Below are 17,030 nucleotides of genomic sequence, written 5' to 3' on the forward strand. Positions count from 1 at the left end.
AGAACTGGGATTTTTTTTTTGATGGCAAAGATAGAGAAAACATTTTAATGTGCTGTTGAAGATAGTGCGTCAGTATATGGCACTTTCAAGATGAGCAGACTGATTTGCCAGCATTGTTACCCCTATAGACTGGTTATAAGGTTATGCTGGTTATGCTTTTTGAGTCTAGGCATTTTATTAGTAGTATCATTACCAAATTCTTACTGTGCTAAAGAAGTGCTTAGGTGTGCTTACCCTTGCATCTTCAGTTAGAACGATGTTTTGTTAATGTCACTGCATGGTATAGAATTTTGCCACTCTTGTACTTTTTAGAGATGGATGTTGTAAATGCTAAATTAAATAAAATCTACTTAGCAGATTTTTTTTATAAACAGGGAATTAGAGTGAGTGATTATACGCAGATTAAGACAGAGTAAGGTAGCAGGAGGGTATTGCAGGTTGGTTGTTCTATGAGTCTTCTCCTGCAGTGGATAGAAGCTTTTCTTGTTCAGAACTCAGCGTACGTGCAGAGCTGTCATTAATGTGCAGTAACTGACAAATTATGAACGTTCTTAAAACTTACTACATGATTTTTCTGTGGTATAAACCGTGGCCTCATTCTGAAATATCCTGGTGCTTTGATAATTTAGTGTTGTGGTTTAACCCAAGCAAGGAGCTACGTACCACACAGCTGCTTGCTTGCTCTCCCCCAGGCGGGATGGGGAAAGAATCAGCAAGGTAAAAGTGTGGGAACTCGTAGATTGAGATAAAGACAGTTCTGGGTAAAGCAAAAGCTGCATGTACAAGCAAAGCAAAATAAGGAATTCGTTGCTACTTCTCATCGGCAAACAGGTGTGCAGCCGCTTCCAGGAAAGCAGGGCTCATCACATGTAAGAGGTTCTTGGGAAGACGTGCCATCACTCCAAATGTCCCCCTTTTCCCCCTTAACTTTAGCTTTTATTGCTGAACATGATGCCACGTGGTATGGGGCATCCCTTTGGTCAGGCTGTGCCTCCTCCAGCTTCTTGCATACCCCCCAGCCTCCTGGCTGGCAGGGCAGCACTGGAAAGTCCTTGGCTCTGTGTAAACAGTGCTCTGCCACAACTAAAAACATTGCTGTGTTACCACTGTTTTCATCAAAAATTCAAAACGTGGCATCATGCAAGCTTTTACAAAGATAACTTTATCTCAGCCAAAACCATGACATTTGCATAGGCTAAGCAGACACAGGTTGGACTGTGAAAGGTCTTTTGCAATTTCCGATCAACAAATCAAATTCTGATATGTCTCATTTAATCTAAAAGGCACTAAATGAATGCAGTGTATTCATATTCAACTTTTATGAAATCCATTACAGAAGCAGTTCAACTATATTGAGAATGCTGTATAGATTCATTTACTGGTTTATGTTTAAATAATTTTGTATCTGGAAAAATACTTCAAAATATTTACAATAAATATTTTTCTTTCTTTTTTTAGGAATTGTTTGAGCTTTCAGTAAGTATGTTTTTCAGTTAAGCATCTACTTCTTTTCTTATTTTTTTCAGCATTTATGTATGTAACCTTTTTCTGCTTCTGTCCCATATTACACAGACCGGTTATGAGATTGGAATTGTGCGCCAGTTTCCATTTTCTTCAGTTCTGCAACGTATGTGTGTGATAGCAAAAACTCTCGGGGAGAAGAGAATGGATGCTTATATGAAAGGTGCCCCTGAAGTGATTGCCAGCTTGTGTAAGCCAGAAACGGGTAAGGGACGAGCTAATTTTTTTTTCCTGTGTAGCTCAGCTGTAAAGTGGCTAATTTTAATAACTCTAAACTCAACCTTCCTTTTTAAGTTCCTGTTGACTTTGAGAGTGTCCTGGAAGAATACACTAAGCAGGGCTTTCGAGTTATTGCTCTTGCTCACAGAAAATTGGAGTCTAAACTTACATGGCACAAAGTTCAGACTATTAATAGGTAAGAGTGATTTCACTTTTTATTCTTTAGCTAAGTAACAGACTTTAAAAGCTGCATGCTTTGTATTAATCACATACAGTTTACTTCAGTTTAAACCAATTACTACTCTTCTTTAGCTGGCTTCTGTATTGACATGTAGTTCTGTGTATTCATTATTTGTACTCTGGACAGTACCTAGGAATTTAAGACAAGGAGTTAGAATCTAGAGTAGCAGTGGAATACGTGAGACCTATAAATCCACTGAGTTTCATGTAAAATAAAATTGAGCTGCTTTACTTAGTGTATATTAATCTTTCTAGCTTTGGCAGTGGAATTTGTTTCTACGTTAAGGTTCAGCTAATTTGGAAAAGAAATCAGATGTGCATCCTCAACATTCTAAAATTTGGTTGTGAATGCTGTTTCAGAGCACTTTTTTCCAGGACTATCCTTTCTTTTTGAGAATGTAACTTCTAGAATGAGTTCTCATTGAAAAAACATACAGTTATGTTTGAGTAGAAACACAACTTTTATTTTAAATTTACTTAAAGGAAATAAGTATAAATGAATGAGAATGACGGTCTCTCCTGGGTCACTTTCTGTGAAGTGAATTCTTCACACTTCATATTAAAATAAAATTTTCTCTTTAATTTGATAACCAGAAATAGGTTCTTTAGGCTATGTTGAATAAGTGTAATTCTTCCAATGTTCTTTTCCTTGCCTTCTTTTATACAGAGATGCTATTGAAACCAACATGGATTTTATGGGGTTAATCATAATGCAAAACAAACTAAAGAAAGAAACCCCTGCTGTACTTGAAGATTTGCATAAAGCCAACATTCGCACTGTCATGGTTACAGGTTAGCATGTAAACAAACATTCATATTCCAAAGATAAAAATTAGTCTTTTTTGGTCTGACTTACTTCAGTTGTGGTGTTTGAAGTAAAAATTTTTGTGTCGGTAGACTGGGATTATACTGTCTGTATGCCAGAATTAAGTTTGTAAACTATTGTGAAACTATTCAGACCTTTCATTTTGGTTGAAAGATGCTTAGGCAAGTCAGAGGCCTGAAATCAGTAAAAGGGGTTAATTCCAGTTCTTTGTAGAATTCACAAGTTACTTCATGTTGAATTGAAGGGCGAAAAATCTCTGGAGGTCTTTGTACTAGGGGAAACTTTAAGTCTAATCTCATAACTAGCTTTGAACAGGAGATGGAACTTCATAACCTCCTGAGGTTTTGTCCCTACTGTTTTGAGTTATGTTAAGTCACTCTGGATTTTTTGTTTTGTACAAATAGCTTCTTATCCTGCTTGTGGGCTGTGTTTATCTGTGCTAGGTTTTCTATGAGATATGAGCATTGGCTTTTTCTATATCACAAATATTACAACCTTAGAACAAACTTATAATGGGTAGCAACAGGACTGTTTATTTTGCATGGCCTATAACAGTGTTTAAAAAGGGGTGATGCTAGTGCAGGTGAGGAATTTAACAGATAAACCATGACTTCTGTACCTGTAGACTTGTTTGGCCCTAGGGTGTTACTGGTACATTCAGCAGTTGTCCTCCTCCTGGCTTAAAACAGACTTTGTTAGCTTTTCCTTTTGTGTTGAATATCACTGTATGCTGTTGATCCTTCTTTAACTCGAGCCTTTTACAATGCAATTATTTCACAGGGGATAACATGTTAACTGCTATCTCTGTGGCCAGAGACTGTGGAATGATTCTACCTCAGGATAAGGTCATTATTGCTGAAGCACTACCTCCAAAGGATGGGCAGGCTGCCAGAATCAACTGGCATTATGCAGATACCCTCTCAAGATGCACTAGTTCATCACCAGCCATAAACTCAGAGGTAATTTGAGCACTGTTACACCCTTAAGACTATAAACAGTTTTGCTGTTCAGTTTTTTCCCTTTTTAGTATTCCCTTAAATAGGAAATCTGCCATTAAGTAGTAATTCAAAAACGATGTACTACTTAACTTAGTTTTTTAAATATCAAGAAGTAGTAAAAAAAAAAAAAAAAAAAAAAAAAAAAGCTTGAGGAGCTAGTTCTTCAACTTCAATGAGAGATTTGATGTTGTAGCTGTGCAGAAGGTTTTTTCCACGTTTCAATCCATTAAGACTGCTTTTGCTAGATGTAGTGGAAATATTATACCATGTATTCTTGTTAGTAAATAAATGCTGTAGTTGTATGAGGTTTTCTTTCAATACAACTCTTAGAAGCATGCACTAGTGTGGTATATTGAGGAATAATCCTGTGTGTATTGTCTTGAAATTACAAAGTACCTATGTAAATGCACTACAGCTAGAAATTTAAACTACTTTTGACAGGATATTCCAGTTAAATTGGTCCATGAAAGCCTTGAGGATCTTCAGATGACCAAATACCATTTTGCAATGAATGGAAAGTCATTTGCAGTGATTTTAGAGCATTTTCAGGACCTGGTACCCAAGGTGAGCATTTTACTTGAATCTGAGCACTTTTGATGGTGAACAGACTGTCCTGCTAAGCACTAAGAAATTTTTGTCTTCCAGCTTGTGTTACGTGGGACTGTGTTTGCTCGCATGGCACCTGATCAGAAAACTCAGTTGGTGGAAGCTTTACAAAATGTAGAGTAAGTATTTCTTCGAGTATAGAAAGGGATGGTGGGTTGACAAGGCGTTTGATGTGACGAGGAAGAAAAATCAATGTATGCTGATAACTGATACACTGAATGCAAGACTGGGCTAAGATCACTTCCCAGGGTTAGTAAATAAGCCTATTAGCTGACCTAGAATGAGAGTACCACCATCTACTGGTTAGCTGTGGATATCAAAGTTGTGCGAGGTTCAGACTTTTCATGAAACTCTAAGTGTCAAATAACTAAACTAACTAGCATATTTAGTTATCTGATTGCTTGGCTTAGTGAACAAATGGATCAAACTTCTGTGTATTAAAGAAGTACTAATGAGATGATTTCCATTCACTTATTGTCAACATACTGTCAGTCAGCATCAAGGCTCCAACTGTTAACCTAGAGATTTTTACTCCTGTGACTACTTCTTTATGATTTTTCAGAAGCTTTTTTAATTTTATTTTTATTTTTTGACACTTACAGGATTATTTTTTTTTTTAATTTTGTAGCTATACAAAATAGTACAGAAGTCTGTCCTGCTTACAGTGAAGATGCTATAGACCTTGGAATGATAGAGGGCTGATTGCCAGGTTAATCTAATCAAATGAAAAATGGTTGAGTCACATTACTTTTCTGTCTGCTTCCTTATATTTATAATAGGAACATTAATTGCTCTTAGCACCAAGAATTATTTATTTTTGCACAAACCCAGAGCATGTCAAATAATACAGAAGTATTTGGTGAAATGAGTTAAGCGTACTATGATTTGGGAATAGTCCAGAATCCTAACATCTGTTTGTTCTTCATAGTTACTATGTGGGCATGTGTGGAGATGGTGCAAATGACTGTGGTGTAAGTATTTCTATTTTGCGTATAGAACTGCTCAATTAAGTTTTACAGCTGAAAGCATGTTTTAAAATGTTCTTTATTTCAATACTAATTGGCAGGCGCTAAAGAGAGCACATGGTGGTATATCTTTGTCTGAACTTGAGGCTTCTGTGGCATCACCGTTCACTTCCAGGACACCTAATATTTCCTGTGTGCCAAAGCTAATCAGGTAATGCCACTTTCTATGAGCTTAAACATGTCCCTGTAACTCATTTTATTTACCTTGTCTTATTATATGTTTGATGTTCCAGGAGGTCCTGTTGAAGTAAAGGATAAGCAGTACATTTTAAGTAAATGTTTCTTTACTGAAAGTACTTTGAGTAATAAGGACATGTAAAAGTATGATTTAGCATTTTGTTTTAAATCGTTTAGTCCACAGAAAGCTCATTTCTTAAAGAATGAGAGAGGGCTCTACGTGTTAGTACTTAATTTGATGTCTTAGTGACTATGGTTTCCACAAAGGCTGTGTGTAATTGCAAGCAGTAAAATTCTTCCTATGTCTTTGCTTCTCAGCACCATATTAAGGAGAAAACAAATTTTCTAGGTAGAGTTTGACCGATTCTTGATCCTAGAATTGGAAGGTAGATAATAATTTTAGAAAGAAGTCCACCAGAGAAGAACCTAATTTAATCTATGTGGAACTAACGAAGTAATGGATGTACAGAAACATTACAGAAACATTTCTGAAGTCAGTAGTTGTGACTGCATGGTCATTTAATACATGTAGCAAACCTGTGTTACACAGAAGCATTTACAGGCAGATCTTCATTTTAAAACCTCTGTTAGAAAGCCATGTAAAGGCAGAGAACATTGCAGGATGGTGGTGGCTCAGTTCAGTGGGCGTGCTTCTGATTCTGTATCTGAAATTGTATCATTCTGAACCCTGTTTTTTCTGTCTGAGCGCTTGTCTTCAGCCTAGTGTCTCTCACAAGGCTTGAGGATACGTTTAATTGCAGTTGCAGTTAATGTTTTGCTAAGTGGAGTGTAATGTCTTGTACAGAAAGCTTTCAACTTACATGATTGCATTTGTTTTGACAGGGAAGGTCGTGCTGCTTTAATAACTTCCTTCTGTGTATTTAAATTTATGGCATTGTACAGCATTATCCAGTACATCAGTGTTACTCTGCTATATTCTGTAAGTATTTAATTGTAGTTAAGCACAGTGTCAACGTAATTCAGATTTGAAAGTTGATAAATATTTAAGAAATAGTTGCAATAGTTGCAAATTTCTTTGCAAATATGCAACATTCACCTTTAATCCAAAGACAGTTTTTAGAATGTAATGTTAGTCACAGCATTGTTTGCTTTTTTTGTGCTAACTGTTGGAAAAACACATTGATATATTTTAAAAAGGCAGTAATTAATGCCTGTGAATAGAGAGTCTCTACAATTGGAGTCCAAATAAACATATAAGTAAAAAAATATAAATTTTTGAATTATTTACAAATGGTCAACATTTTAAAATATTCTAGCTTTATTTTAGAATGGTATAATCCCTTTAAGTAGGGATTGAAATAGAGCAGCTACAGGTATAGCATTAGGAGGGAGAAAAAGTAAGCAGTATTTCCTTTTAATGTGATTGGACTCTCAGTATGGCACATGTGAGCTGTTTAATTGGATCACAAAATACAAATGGACCTTTTGAGCTGGAAGTTTTGACTAGTGTGTGACTCCATACAGAAGTTACATTATTTAGAGAACTGTATGCCTAAGCTAATATTTCATGGGTTTATAAGATTCAGTAATGTAAGTTTGAATTGAAACAACTTTCAATTACAAAAAGCTTGTACACTTTGAAACGGAAATTTTCATACCTTATTGATCTATCAGTTGTAGAGTACTCAAGATTTGCAGATAAAGGAATCCAGTTTGGCAGGAAGCTGCCTGATGTATAGAGTAAAATATAAGCAATTGATGCAATAGAGTTTCTCTGTAAGATACGTTTTGGTGTGAAGAAATTACCAATGTTTCAGTTGTGATTTCTGTCTAGATCCTGAGCAATTTGGGAGATTTCCAGTTTCTCTTCATCGATTTGGCAATCATTTTGGTGGTTGTCTTCACTAGTAAGTATTGTGCTGAACTACCCCTGCTGGCTTCAATGAAGCAATTTTTATGTGGTCAGATTCTCTTTAACATCCTGCTGTTCACTGGAATAAGCACTGGGTTGTGTACAGTTAAGGTGTTACAGCTATTACAGTATCTGCATTCAAAAACAAACTAAACACTAAACCTCAGTATCAGATCAGATTCAGCTGATGTTTGTGAAATGCCCTCATGCAAAAAGCAGGTCATGGGCATGAGCTTTGAAAAGTAGCTCTTCACAGTACAGGAAGTCACAAATCCGTCCTGATGTGAGGAAACTGTTTTTGGAATCCAAACAGTAATTGTTCCAACATGATCTTTCTCAAATGTTTTGACTTCTCGCATTTTTAGTTGAACTTCTGTCCAGAAAATGTTACACTTGTGAACTATTAACTGGTGAATTCCACATATGATCCCAGCACTCAGCCCATCAACTAACAGCAGAATTCTGTTTTTCAAGTTTAATAGAAATTGCTGCGTTGAAGCAATGGGAGGCCAAAATCAAGGAAGCTAGCTATAAGCTCTTGTGCCAAACAAATGGGAAGTTCACCCTAGAATTTTATAACTGACATATCTGGAGTTTGGCCAGACACACTAATTCCTTAAGTCTCATGGTTTATATTATTGTCCTGTGCTGCAAGGAGTAACTGGTTTATATAAGGCACTATGGCATTACTCTAGGGATGTATAATCTTTTTCAGGTGGTCTCACACTCCCAGTTTGGGACTACACAGATAAATTTCTAAAGTGTAAAGCTCTAGAGGTTATGAATGAGTTGTTTTAATTCCACAGAATGTGAACAGGCTAACTGTTGAAAACCATTATGATGCAATATGTATTTTTTTCTTTCTTTTTACAGTGAGTCTGAACCCTGCTTGGAAGGAGCTTGTCGCACGAAGGCCTCCATCAGGTCTTATCTCAGGTCCACTTCTGTGTTCCGTTTTGTCTCAGATCATCATCTGTCTTGCTTTCCAAACCTTTGGATTCTTTTGGGTCAAACAGCAGCCCTGGTATGAACCTTGGACAACAGACTCTGAGTAAGTGTTTCAGTGACTCTGTACATAATATAGTAATGATCAGAAAAGGATCATCAGTAATGCTTTCTTTATCTACTTAATTTGGGTTTTGTAAATTAAACTTCTGTATGGCAACTTGTTAGTCTACTGATTTTTATATTTTTATTTTTTTGTTAAAAGCATGCTAATATATAGGAGCTATCCAATGACTGAGATGCAGAACTGGGTCAGAGCCAGATTGCAGGGTCTGAAGACTCTTTCTTCATCTTTGGGACAGTAAAGATTGAAATTTTCAGTTCATAGTTCAGACCTACTTCAACTTTATAATATAAAGTTTTGTTTTCCTGTTAAAGTTCCAGTAAATCAAATTCATATTTCTGAAAATGAAGAGGTGTTTTCATTTTAATATTTTTTTCTAGTTTACAGTATTTTCTTACCTGTCTTCAGAGTTTATCCACAGTGACAGTCCCTATACAGTTCATGTAGGGAACTTACAAGCTGGAAGCATAAAAGAACTTGAAGCACAGAATTCACAAAAATTATTTCCCTGCCATAGTCTTGAGTTTAATTCTTATTACATGTAGTAGGTGTTCAAGGATATGCTTTTTTATCTACTGCAGTAATTTGTTCTGCCATTTCTTTTATTAATGACTATAATTCAGCCTTGTTTGCCTTTTCTCCTTAACGCAGTGTTAAATGTTTGTGTTGTAGTGCATGTAATATGTTGGATGCCATAAACTCCAGCTCTGCACATGATGGGAATGAAACTGAAGATGAACATAACATTAAAAATTATGAAAACACAACTTTGTTTTTTATATCCAGCTTTCAGTACCTCATAGTGGCAATTGTCTTTTCTAAAGGAAAGCCCTTTAGACAACCATGCTACAAAAATTGTAAGTCCTTTCTTATTATATACAGCTATATAAGATGTTATCTTATTATATACGGTCAGGTAAAACTCCAAGTGAATTACTTTGTGCTTACTCATCCATGGCTTGCTTACAGTTCTGATGTGCTGCTTCAGCAAGAATAGGGTTCCTAGAAGAACATAGTACAATTGTCCTCTGGTAATCACAGACAGAAATAAGGAAGTATCAAACAGTGGTGTAATAGTTATTTTGTTTGTATAAGACAAGAATATCTATGTCTTTAAAGTTAATTATGTATGATATACTTTTAAAGTGAATGCAGCTGGGAAATCCTGTAAACGCAGGCAGGGCCATGGCACTGTCTGAAGTTTTCTCATTGACTCATGGCATTTCTGGCAGGTTGATATGACTAAACTCTTTGCTTTTTGTAATAATGTTAAATTGTTTGGCCTGTATGTTTGCGGTATTTGCTTGCTAATGTTTTTATAATTCTGTTGAAAATATATCCAGTATATTTTAATAATTAGCTGACTAGTCTTCAGAACCTTGAACTTGTCACTCTGTTTTGAGCTTAACTGTAACAAACTGGGAAAAACTGCTCAGTAGAAAGTTGTGTGCTTAGTTGTGGTCTATTAACAAATATTTTTGTTTGCCTGTGACTTACTGCATAACTAGAGACAAAGATATAAGCCTGTGTATGTATTTATATATATACATACATATAAAAATATGTAAGTGTATGTGTGTGTATATATATTCCAGCAATAAGGAGAGGATAAAGTACTTTGGGAGAGGGATGACGCAGTTACATAGCTGAAAGCTTGCTGTGCGTTTTCTCTGAAATCACTCTAGCTTTGTGGTCTTAACCTGTTTCAAAAGAAAATCAAACAAAACCAAAAAGAAATTAAAAAAAATAAAAATCCCAGCTCTTGCAAGTAGATACTTCGCTCTTTTTTTGTTCTGTCTCTGACTATTAGCGTAGCTTGTGTTGTGGGATAAAAAGCACCTTCATGAGGTTTAGATGCTGATACTTAGAGGGCAAACCTATGATATATGTAAGACCTGTCAAACTCTGACTGCGGGATGGTCTGAATAAAATGTTTTTTATTTTTTTTTATTTACAGTTCTGTTTGTTACTTCTGTGATAGTTCTTTATGTATTCATATTTTTCATCATGTTGCATCCCGTTGAATCTATTGACACATTTCTTGAGGTAAGATTCAGCAGATATGCGGGTATCTGTACTTCTTGGGATAACTGGCTGGGTGCCTCTTGAGCAAACCTGACCCTTTAGAGTTTTAATTTCCAATCTATGCGGGAGGGGAGGTAATTTACTCAAAATCAGTATGTAGAGAGACAACTGAAATGCTTAAATAAGCGTCCCTCTTTTTTGATAAAACTTCACATTGAATTTCCAACTGGATGAGTGATTAAAGGCATTAAAATGTTCTCAGGGAGACAAGAAGAATGAGAAGCAATATAACCTAATGGACTGGCATTAAGTATTAATGTTTTAATACATCTGGGTTTATGTGCAAATGTACTTATATATTTACATGGGCATATGGATCCATAACTTGGAGTCAGTTTGGAATAAGTTTTTAAATGTTTGTGGTGTTAACCTCTGGCAACTTTTTTCACAGCTCGTGTGTGTGCCATATGAGTGGCGCCTAAAAATTCTCTTTATTGTTATCATCAATGCAGCTGTATCCGTGTTGACAGAGGTAAGAAATTCAAATGGGAAAAAAAAAATACTGATCTATTAAGTGTTTTTCTTAGGGGCTTGGTTTGTTTTTGTTTAGAAGGTTTATCTTCACAGAACATCAGTGGAAGTGGACCACTGTTTTCTTTCTAGGTTTACATTTCTAAAAACATCCTTCCAGGCTGGGTTTAAGGCGTCAGTGTTTTCCATGTTACAGGCATAACTTTAAAACCCTTTTTAGTCGCAAAGAAAAAAAATTATTTCAACTAGTTCATAGGAGAATACTCTCCATATTTATTTGCTGTATTAAATCAAGTCAGAATAACATATTACTATATAAAATCATTATGGGAGCATATCTTCATTCAATTGGATCATAAACATAGCTTAATGTTCAGAATAATGCAGGTCTGTCTGTATAACTTGTCAATCTAATCTGGTCTAAGTGCAGAAGTTTGTGCAGATTTGCATTTTTCAGCCCTGATCTTGTCCAAAGTCAGTCATTCAGGATATTTTAACCCCTTCTGCTGTGATTCAAGAGTTAATGTGGGCAGAAACATTTCCTGCCTTTTGTCCAGGTACACCGATGTTATTTCTGAGAATCTATGTTAAAAGAGACATATCTTCTAGGAAGTCTGGATGCAAAGCTAGTCATTTACTCCTGTGGTTAGTTCTTCCTGATAAAATGATGCCTTACTTCCAACCTGAATACATTTGGTTTTTGGTTGCAGCCATTAGTTATTTTTCTTCTGCAAGATGAAAAAGCCTTTTAACATTATCTAGTACTTACTACAAGTGTACATTTTTACTATATAATATTATCTGCACCTTCTCGTCAGTGTTTCTATTACTATGTGAGAGATTGCTATCAAGGTAACCAGCATAATGTTTGCTTGGATCATACCACTTTGGCCTTTGAAGATTACTACAGCATTAATATTTTTTCCAGTTGACCAAGTTTTCCCTTCTGTTCACAACATTAAAAGTAACATCAACCAAAGTTTTGAGGATACTTTAATAAAAGTGATCAAGGCTTTGAGATCAAAATGTGTTCCAAGTATAATGCGCAATGTATGCTATTACATTCTTCCTGATAGGAACATGTATTTCATCGCTTTCATGTAAGTGATAACCTGTCTCTTCCAAAAGATGTGACAGTAGATACTAAATTATTCGGCCTTTGCCTTGCTGTTTACAAATTTATCTTTCTTTAATCATCCTGTGCCTTTCTAAGATTGTTCTGTAGTTACTTTAACCCTGTCTGTGATGGAGCCTTCTCTTACGTGCCCTTTCATGCCTCCATTTTTTTGGTGCTACTAAACTCTTAGTTTTCTTCTTTACCTCCCTTTTTGTGTGATGAATTTTGTGTATATTGCTCTCTGCAAATTATATAGAGAGTTATTCTGAAGCTACAGAGTCATGACTTTTTGTTTTTTTGATAAATTTGAAACCTCCTAGACTGACTTATTTTCCCTTCCCTGTTCCCCTTCCCTTTTTAGTAGAAAGTTTGATTTAAAACAGTGTGTTCCTCCACATATTAGTACTTGTCTCTTGTGCTTCTCCTCTGGCTTAAATGTTCATAAGGTTCTGCTCCAGGGCCTTGTTGGTATCCACATCCATCTGTAAACTTTGGAGTTCCTAGTATGCATGATCTAAGCAATGTATTTCCTGTAAAGCATTGCTTTCACAAAGTATTTCAAACCCCAGACTCTCTTCTTCCTCTGCAGGTTTTAACTGCTATCTTACAACGTTTTAGTTACTTTCATTAGCAGAACTGGTGGGATAATTTGTCATATTTCCTTTATGTGGAATTTCCTATTTATCTTGTTGCCCATACTTTAGTAGTGGAGTACAATTGTATAATTTGTTTTTTTGTGATTTTAATTGTTTGGGACATACTGTATTTGACTTAAAAGCCTGTTTCTTCCACTGTCACTGCTTAGTGCTTTGTTTAGTCAAAGAGAGGGGACTCAGCAGTTCCTCTCAATTTAGTGTCGTTGGAAAACTCGCTTAGTATTCAAGTCCTGTCTAGTGATCCTCAAATCCCACACCTAATTTTACAGTGCACACTTTGCCTTTCATAATTTCATCCTTCTCATGTCCCACCTTTTGAACTGTATTTGTCCACCTCTAAGTGTACTACTCTGGGCTTCCTGAAGCTTTTTCATGTGGTGCCAAGTCATTAGCTCCAGTGTGTCATGTAGGAAATGCAGTCTCTTTCATTCCTTTGCGTCCAGCATAGCTCATTGCCCTCCTGGCCTTGTGTCCCTGCCTGCATTTTCTTCTTAGACTTTGCACTACAGAGCTATTGAGTGGAACAGTCTACATTCTAAGTCTTAAGGAAAAGCTGCTCTTGGCATCTTGTTATTTCTTTTAACAAGGACTCTGTAGGTGTATCACCTATACTTGCTTCTGCTCAGACTCATTCTTTGGTAACTGCCCCTCAAGTGCCTCATGATGATGAGATACGGGGAAGGATTCTATTTACCTTCTTTTGTCAGGCTTCCCAGTTTGATGCTTTTGTCCCTGCTTGTGTGTAGTTTTTGTAGTTGTTTCTACAGCAGGAGTTATTTCCAAATGTGGTTGTTCCAAACCTATTTACTGAAATGCTGTGTGAAGCTTTTGCTCCTCCCGTGTGGATGCCAGACTAGATTTGCAATGTATGCACATTGTTTCTACCAGGCATTAAAGCCCATTATAAAAGTCTAGTCCATCAGCTCACTTCTTCAACAGCAGAAGTTAGTCAGATGTCAAACACAGATTCTGTTTGAAGATCAGAGAGTCATAGACTCAAGGCCTTGGAAGACGCAGGTTCACACCTGTATGGCTACATTTGTTCAAGGCTCTGAAGTGCACCCACACAATCATATGAAAATAACCGGATGTACAGAGTGTGCTGTTTGACTTCCACCCTCTTTTCCAAAATCCAGAACTACTGGTGAAACCGCTAGAGCCACCAGAATTCCTACTGATGGCTCAGCTTTGCCACATGGAAAGCTTTTCTGTGAAAGCCAAGGGTTTAAGACAGACAAAGCACAGCTATAGGATGAAGTATGCTGTGATGTTAAAGATGGTTTGAGGGGAAATGGCTTTAAGGACTGAAGTCTGTGGTGCTTCATGGTTTTTTTTAGAGCACTGAAGCACATTAACAACGTGAATTAATGAATTTTACTTGTATTGGTGGATGCAGTTTTGGTCATTACTGCTATTGTTTTTAAAGTATGTGTTCATATTCTTATATCTCATGTCAGCACTTGAAAATGTTTATCACTTAAGTACTGACAAATAACGTAAGCTCTGTTTTGCCTGGCACTGAATTAGTCTATCCTTAACACGCTATTTCAGGTTTTATTTGTAATGTGCACACTAACAACCAATGATCATAAATTTTTTTAATTCTTCCTACTCACTGCAATGTCTCACAGACTGTCCTCCTTGATATGATCCTTTGGAAGGTTGTGTTCAATCGAGACAAACAAGGAGAATATCGCCTCACCATACCCCAGCCGCCTCAGGTTGGAGACTAGTATTTTGCTGTCATCATTTGAGTGCATGCACATTAATTCAGTTTTATTTTTTTTAAATGTGTCTGTTGTTTTATCTGAAGCTGAAGGTTGTTTAGATTTCTCTAACTTGGATATTAAAAGGGAAGGTTTCTGGTTTTGTATTTCTCTTCTTGTTGACACAGACTTTAGATCTGTTTTCTGAGATTCGAGAAGCAAACCCAGAGGACTGCCTTTAAGACTGTCCTCACTTTATTATCAGTTTGCATGTTAGCAAGTTTTGTTTGCATTGTCACAGATCAGCATGATAGGGCTGGAAGTATCTTGATTTGCATGGAAGCAGAACTGCTGACTCTGGGTCTAACTCAGTTCTTTATTAAATTAATTTGATTTAGTATCTTAGAACACTGTGAGAGCAGTAATTTACGGTAGGTAAAAATGAAACAAAAAAGGTGGGTAGGTTAGAGTACTTTATTACTACCCCAGATAGTTAGATAGTTTAGGATAATCCAGGTCTTAGCTTCTGCTTTTCAGGTAACCATGAATTTTAGATGAGTCTGCCCCTCTGTCATTAATCCGTGAAGGAAATCTATGTGAATCATGTATAAACTAGCTTTTTCTTTTTTAAGCCTCTGACTTACTGCTCTTAGCTGGTTGTATGTGTTCTTGCTAAACATTACATTGGTTTATTCTGTAGCACGAAATTTTATTAAATGAATTCACTTCAGGAGTGTGTTTGCCTTTTTGAGGCTGTTGAAGAACAAGTTGTGTGCTCACTGAAGAATGAAAGTTACGCTTAAGACTCTAGTTTGGTTTAGTTCACCGATTTATTGATCTATATTCAGAGCATGAAGAAGACCTTAGAGAACGTCTCTCCATTAAAATGTCAGCTGTACAGACTGCAGGCGCTGTCTGGGAAGTGAGACGAGTCCACTCCTGAGAATGAGGACTAGTGTTTTTCTCCAGCTAGTTAAATTACGTGTATTAAGGACCAAGAGAATACTGAAGTTCTGTAATTTGTCTGTTTTAATAAGGATTTTACCTGCCTATGGGACTTCCCTATTATTGAATACACTGTCAGGTCTCACTGTACCAGCAAGTTAAATTCTGCCTCTTGTGGCTGGCTGGACGCCCTCAACTAAAAAGAGTTTTGAAACTGAAAATTTGACTAAATTTTCTAGACTAGGCTGATACTCTTCAATAGTACCATCACTTAATGGTGGTTATTTTACTTGTATTTATTAAAACTATTTTAAAATATGCATGAAAGCTGTTGGTGACATTAGATGTTGCTATAATACAGAATACTTGTATTTTCTTAATGTTTTTAAAATGTCATTAGTACTGTATTATAGAAGAGATGACCCAACAGAAGAGCTTCTTTACTATATTTTCTACATCCCATGTGACAATGGCACAGTAACGTAGAAGCTAAAATACTATATTTTTTTCTAGTTAGTTACCGTTGAATTATTTTTTTCTATGATAACCTAACTTTAAAATATGTTCACTTCTGCAGGAGGCAGTGGATCGCTGTGGAGTCTGTTTCCTTTCTTCCCTGTTTGGTTGCAGAAAGAAGGCGCCAAAAGCCAAGTATATGCATCTAGCTCAGGAACTGATGGTTGATCCAGAATGGCCACCAAAACCCAGAACAACAACGGAAGCTAAAGTACCATCCCAAGAAAATGGTTCATATCAAATCATCACTTTAACGTAACAGTGGATCTTGGTGGCATGTATCTTTGTAGTATTGAGAAGAATGTAATTTTAAAGCTTTATTTGAAAACGCTGTATACTAAATGTCAAGTTCTAATGCAGATTTTTCCAACTGTTTCATCTCTCTGAATACAAAGTTCAGAGCCAGACATCTTACGAATATACATTTTAAAAATGTAGGTTACTATAGGCAGAAAAAAGAAGATTGTGTTTCCTTCCACCTTTCAAATTTCATTATTCTTAAACAAGATGCATCTGAAGATTTAAACTGCGGGGCAGTTAAAAGGTTCACTTTATTTGCCTGGAGTATCTTAACCATGGTTCTAACTTGCTTACCTGGGCTCGTGTTAATATAAGGTCTATAATGTAATGGTTTCATGATAGTACTAGAGGCACATAATAACCAAAACCTTGTCATACATTTTGTTTTGGTTTGTTTTCTCTTTAATATTCACTGCTGAAAGACTTCGTGCCTCAGAACGGTTCTAAAGTTTTGGTGTGTGTACCTCTAAATTTGTCTGTACTAGTAAGGAGTGTTTCCAGGTATAATGTTTGGGTTTTAGTACTTCAGTCTGCCACAGCAGGAACTGGAAATGCTGTAGAAGCAATACGCCCCATCCTTAAGAAGAAAGCACATTGCTTTCAAGTGGGTTCTTAGCTGCTTTTCTAGCTAAACCTGAGGAAGGGCTTCAGTGAACTTCAGAGGAGGAGGCATTTGGCTA

General features: G+C 36.4%; 1 protein-coding gene across 2 annotated transcripts in view; it reads left to right on the plus strand.

Annotated features, from left to right (window-relative positions):
* The window catches only part of ATP13A3 (ATPase 13A3), a 51,894-nt gene extending 35,554 nt beyond the window's left edge, over positions 1-16,340 (plus strand). For both annotated transcript variants that reach the window (XM_032193074.1, XM_032193075.1), the window contains 17 exons: positions 1,459-1,476; positions 1,573-1,726; positions 1,816-1,936; positions 2,648-2,772; positions 3,587-3,765; positions 4,246-4,368; positions 4,450-4,529; positions 5,339-5,381; positions 5,477-5,586; positions 6,456-6,552; positions 7,408-7,480; positions 8,359-8,536; positions 9,227-9,411; positions 10,512-10,600; positions 11,031-11,111; positions 14,515-14,604; positions 16,112-16,340. In XM_032193074.1, coding sequence (XP_032048965.1) covers positions 1,459-1,476; positions 1,573-1,726; positions 1,816-1,936; positions 2,648-2,772; positions 3,587-3,765; positions 4,246-4,368; positions 4,450-4,529; positions 5,339-5,381; positions 5,477-5,586; positions 6,456-6,552; positions 7,408-7,480; positions 8,359-8,536; positions 9,227-9,411; positions 10,512-10,600; positions 11,031-11,111; positions 14,515-14,604; positions 16,112-16,309 — 1,944 coding nt within the window. In that variant the 3' untranslated portion in view covers positions 16,310-16,340. The remainder of the gene's footprint in view (positions 1-1,458; positions 1,477-1,572; positions 1,727-1,815; positions 1,937-2,647; positions 2,773-3,586; positions 3,766-4,245; positions 4,369-4,449; positions 4,530-5,338; positions 5,382-5,476; positions 5,587-6,455; positions 6,553-7,407; positions 7,481-8,358; positions 8,537-9,226; positions 9,412-10,511; positions 10,601-11,030; positions 11,112-14,514; positions 14,605-16,111) is intronic.
* Positions 16,341-17,030: the final 690 nt, after the last annotated feature.

This window comes from Aythya fuligula, chromosome 9 (assembly GCF_009819795.1).
Source record: "Aythya fuligula isolate bAytFul2 chromosome 9, bAytFul2.pri, whole genome shotgun sequence".
NCBI lineage: Eukaryota > Metazoa > Chordata > Aves > Anseriformes > Anatidae > Aythya > Aythya fuligula.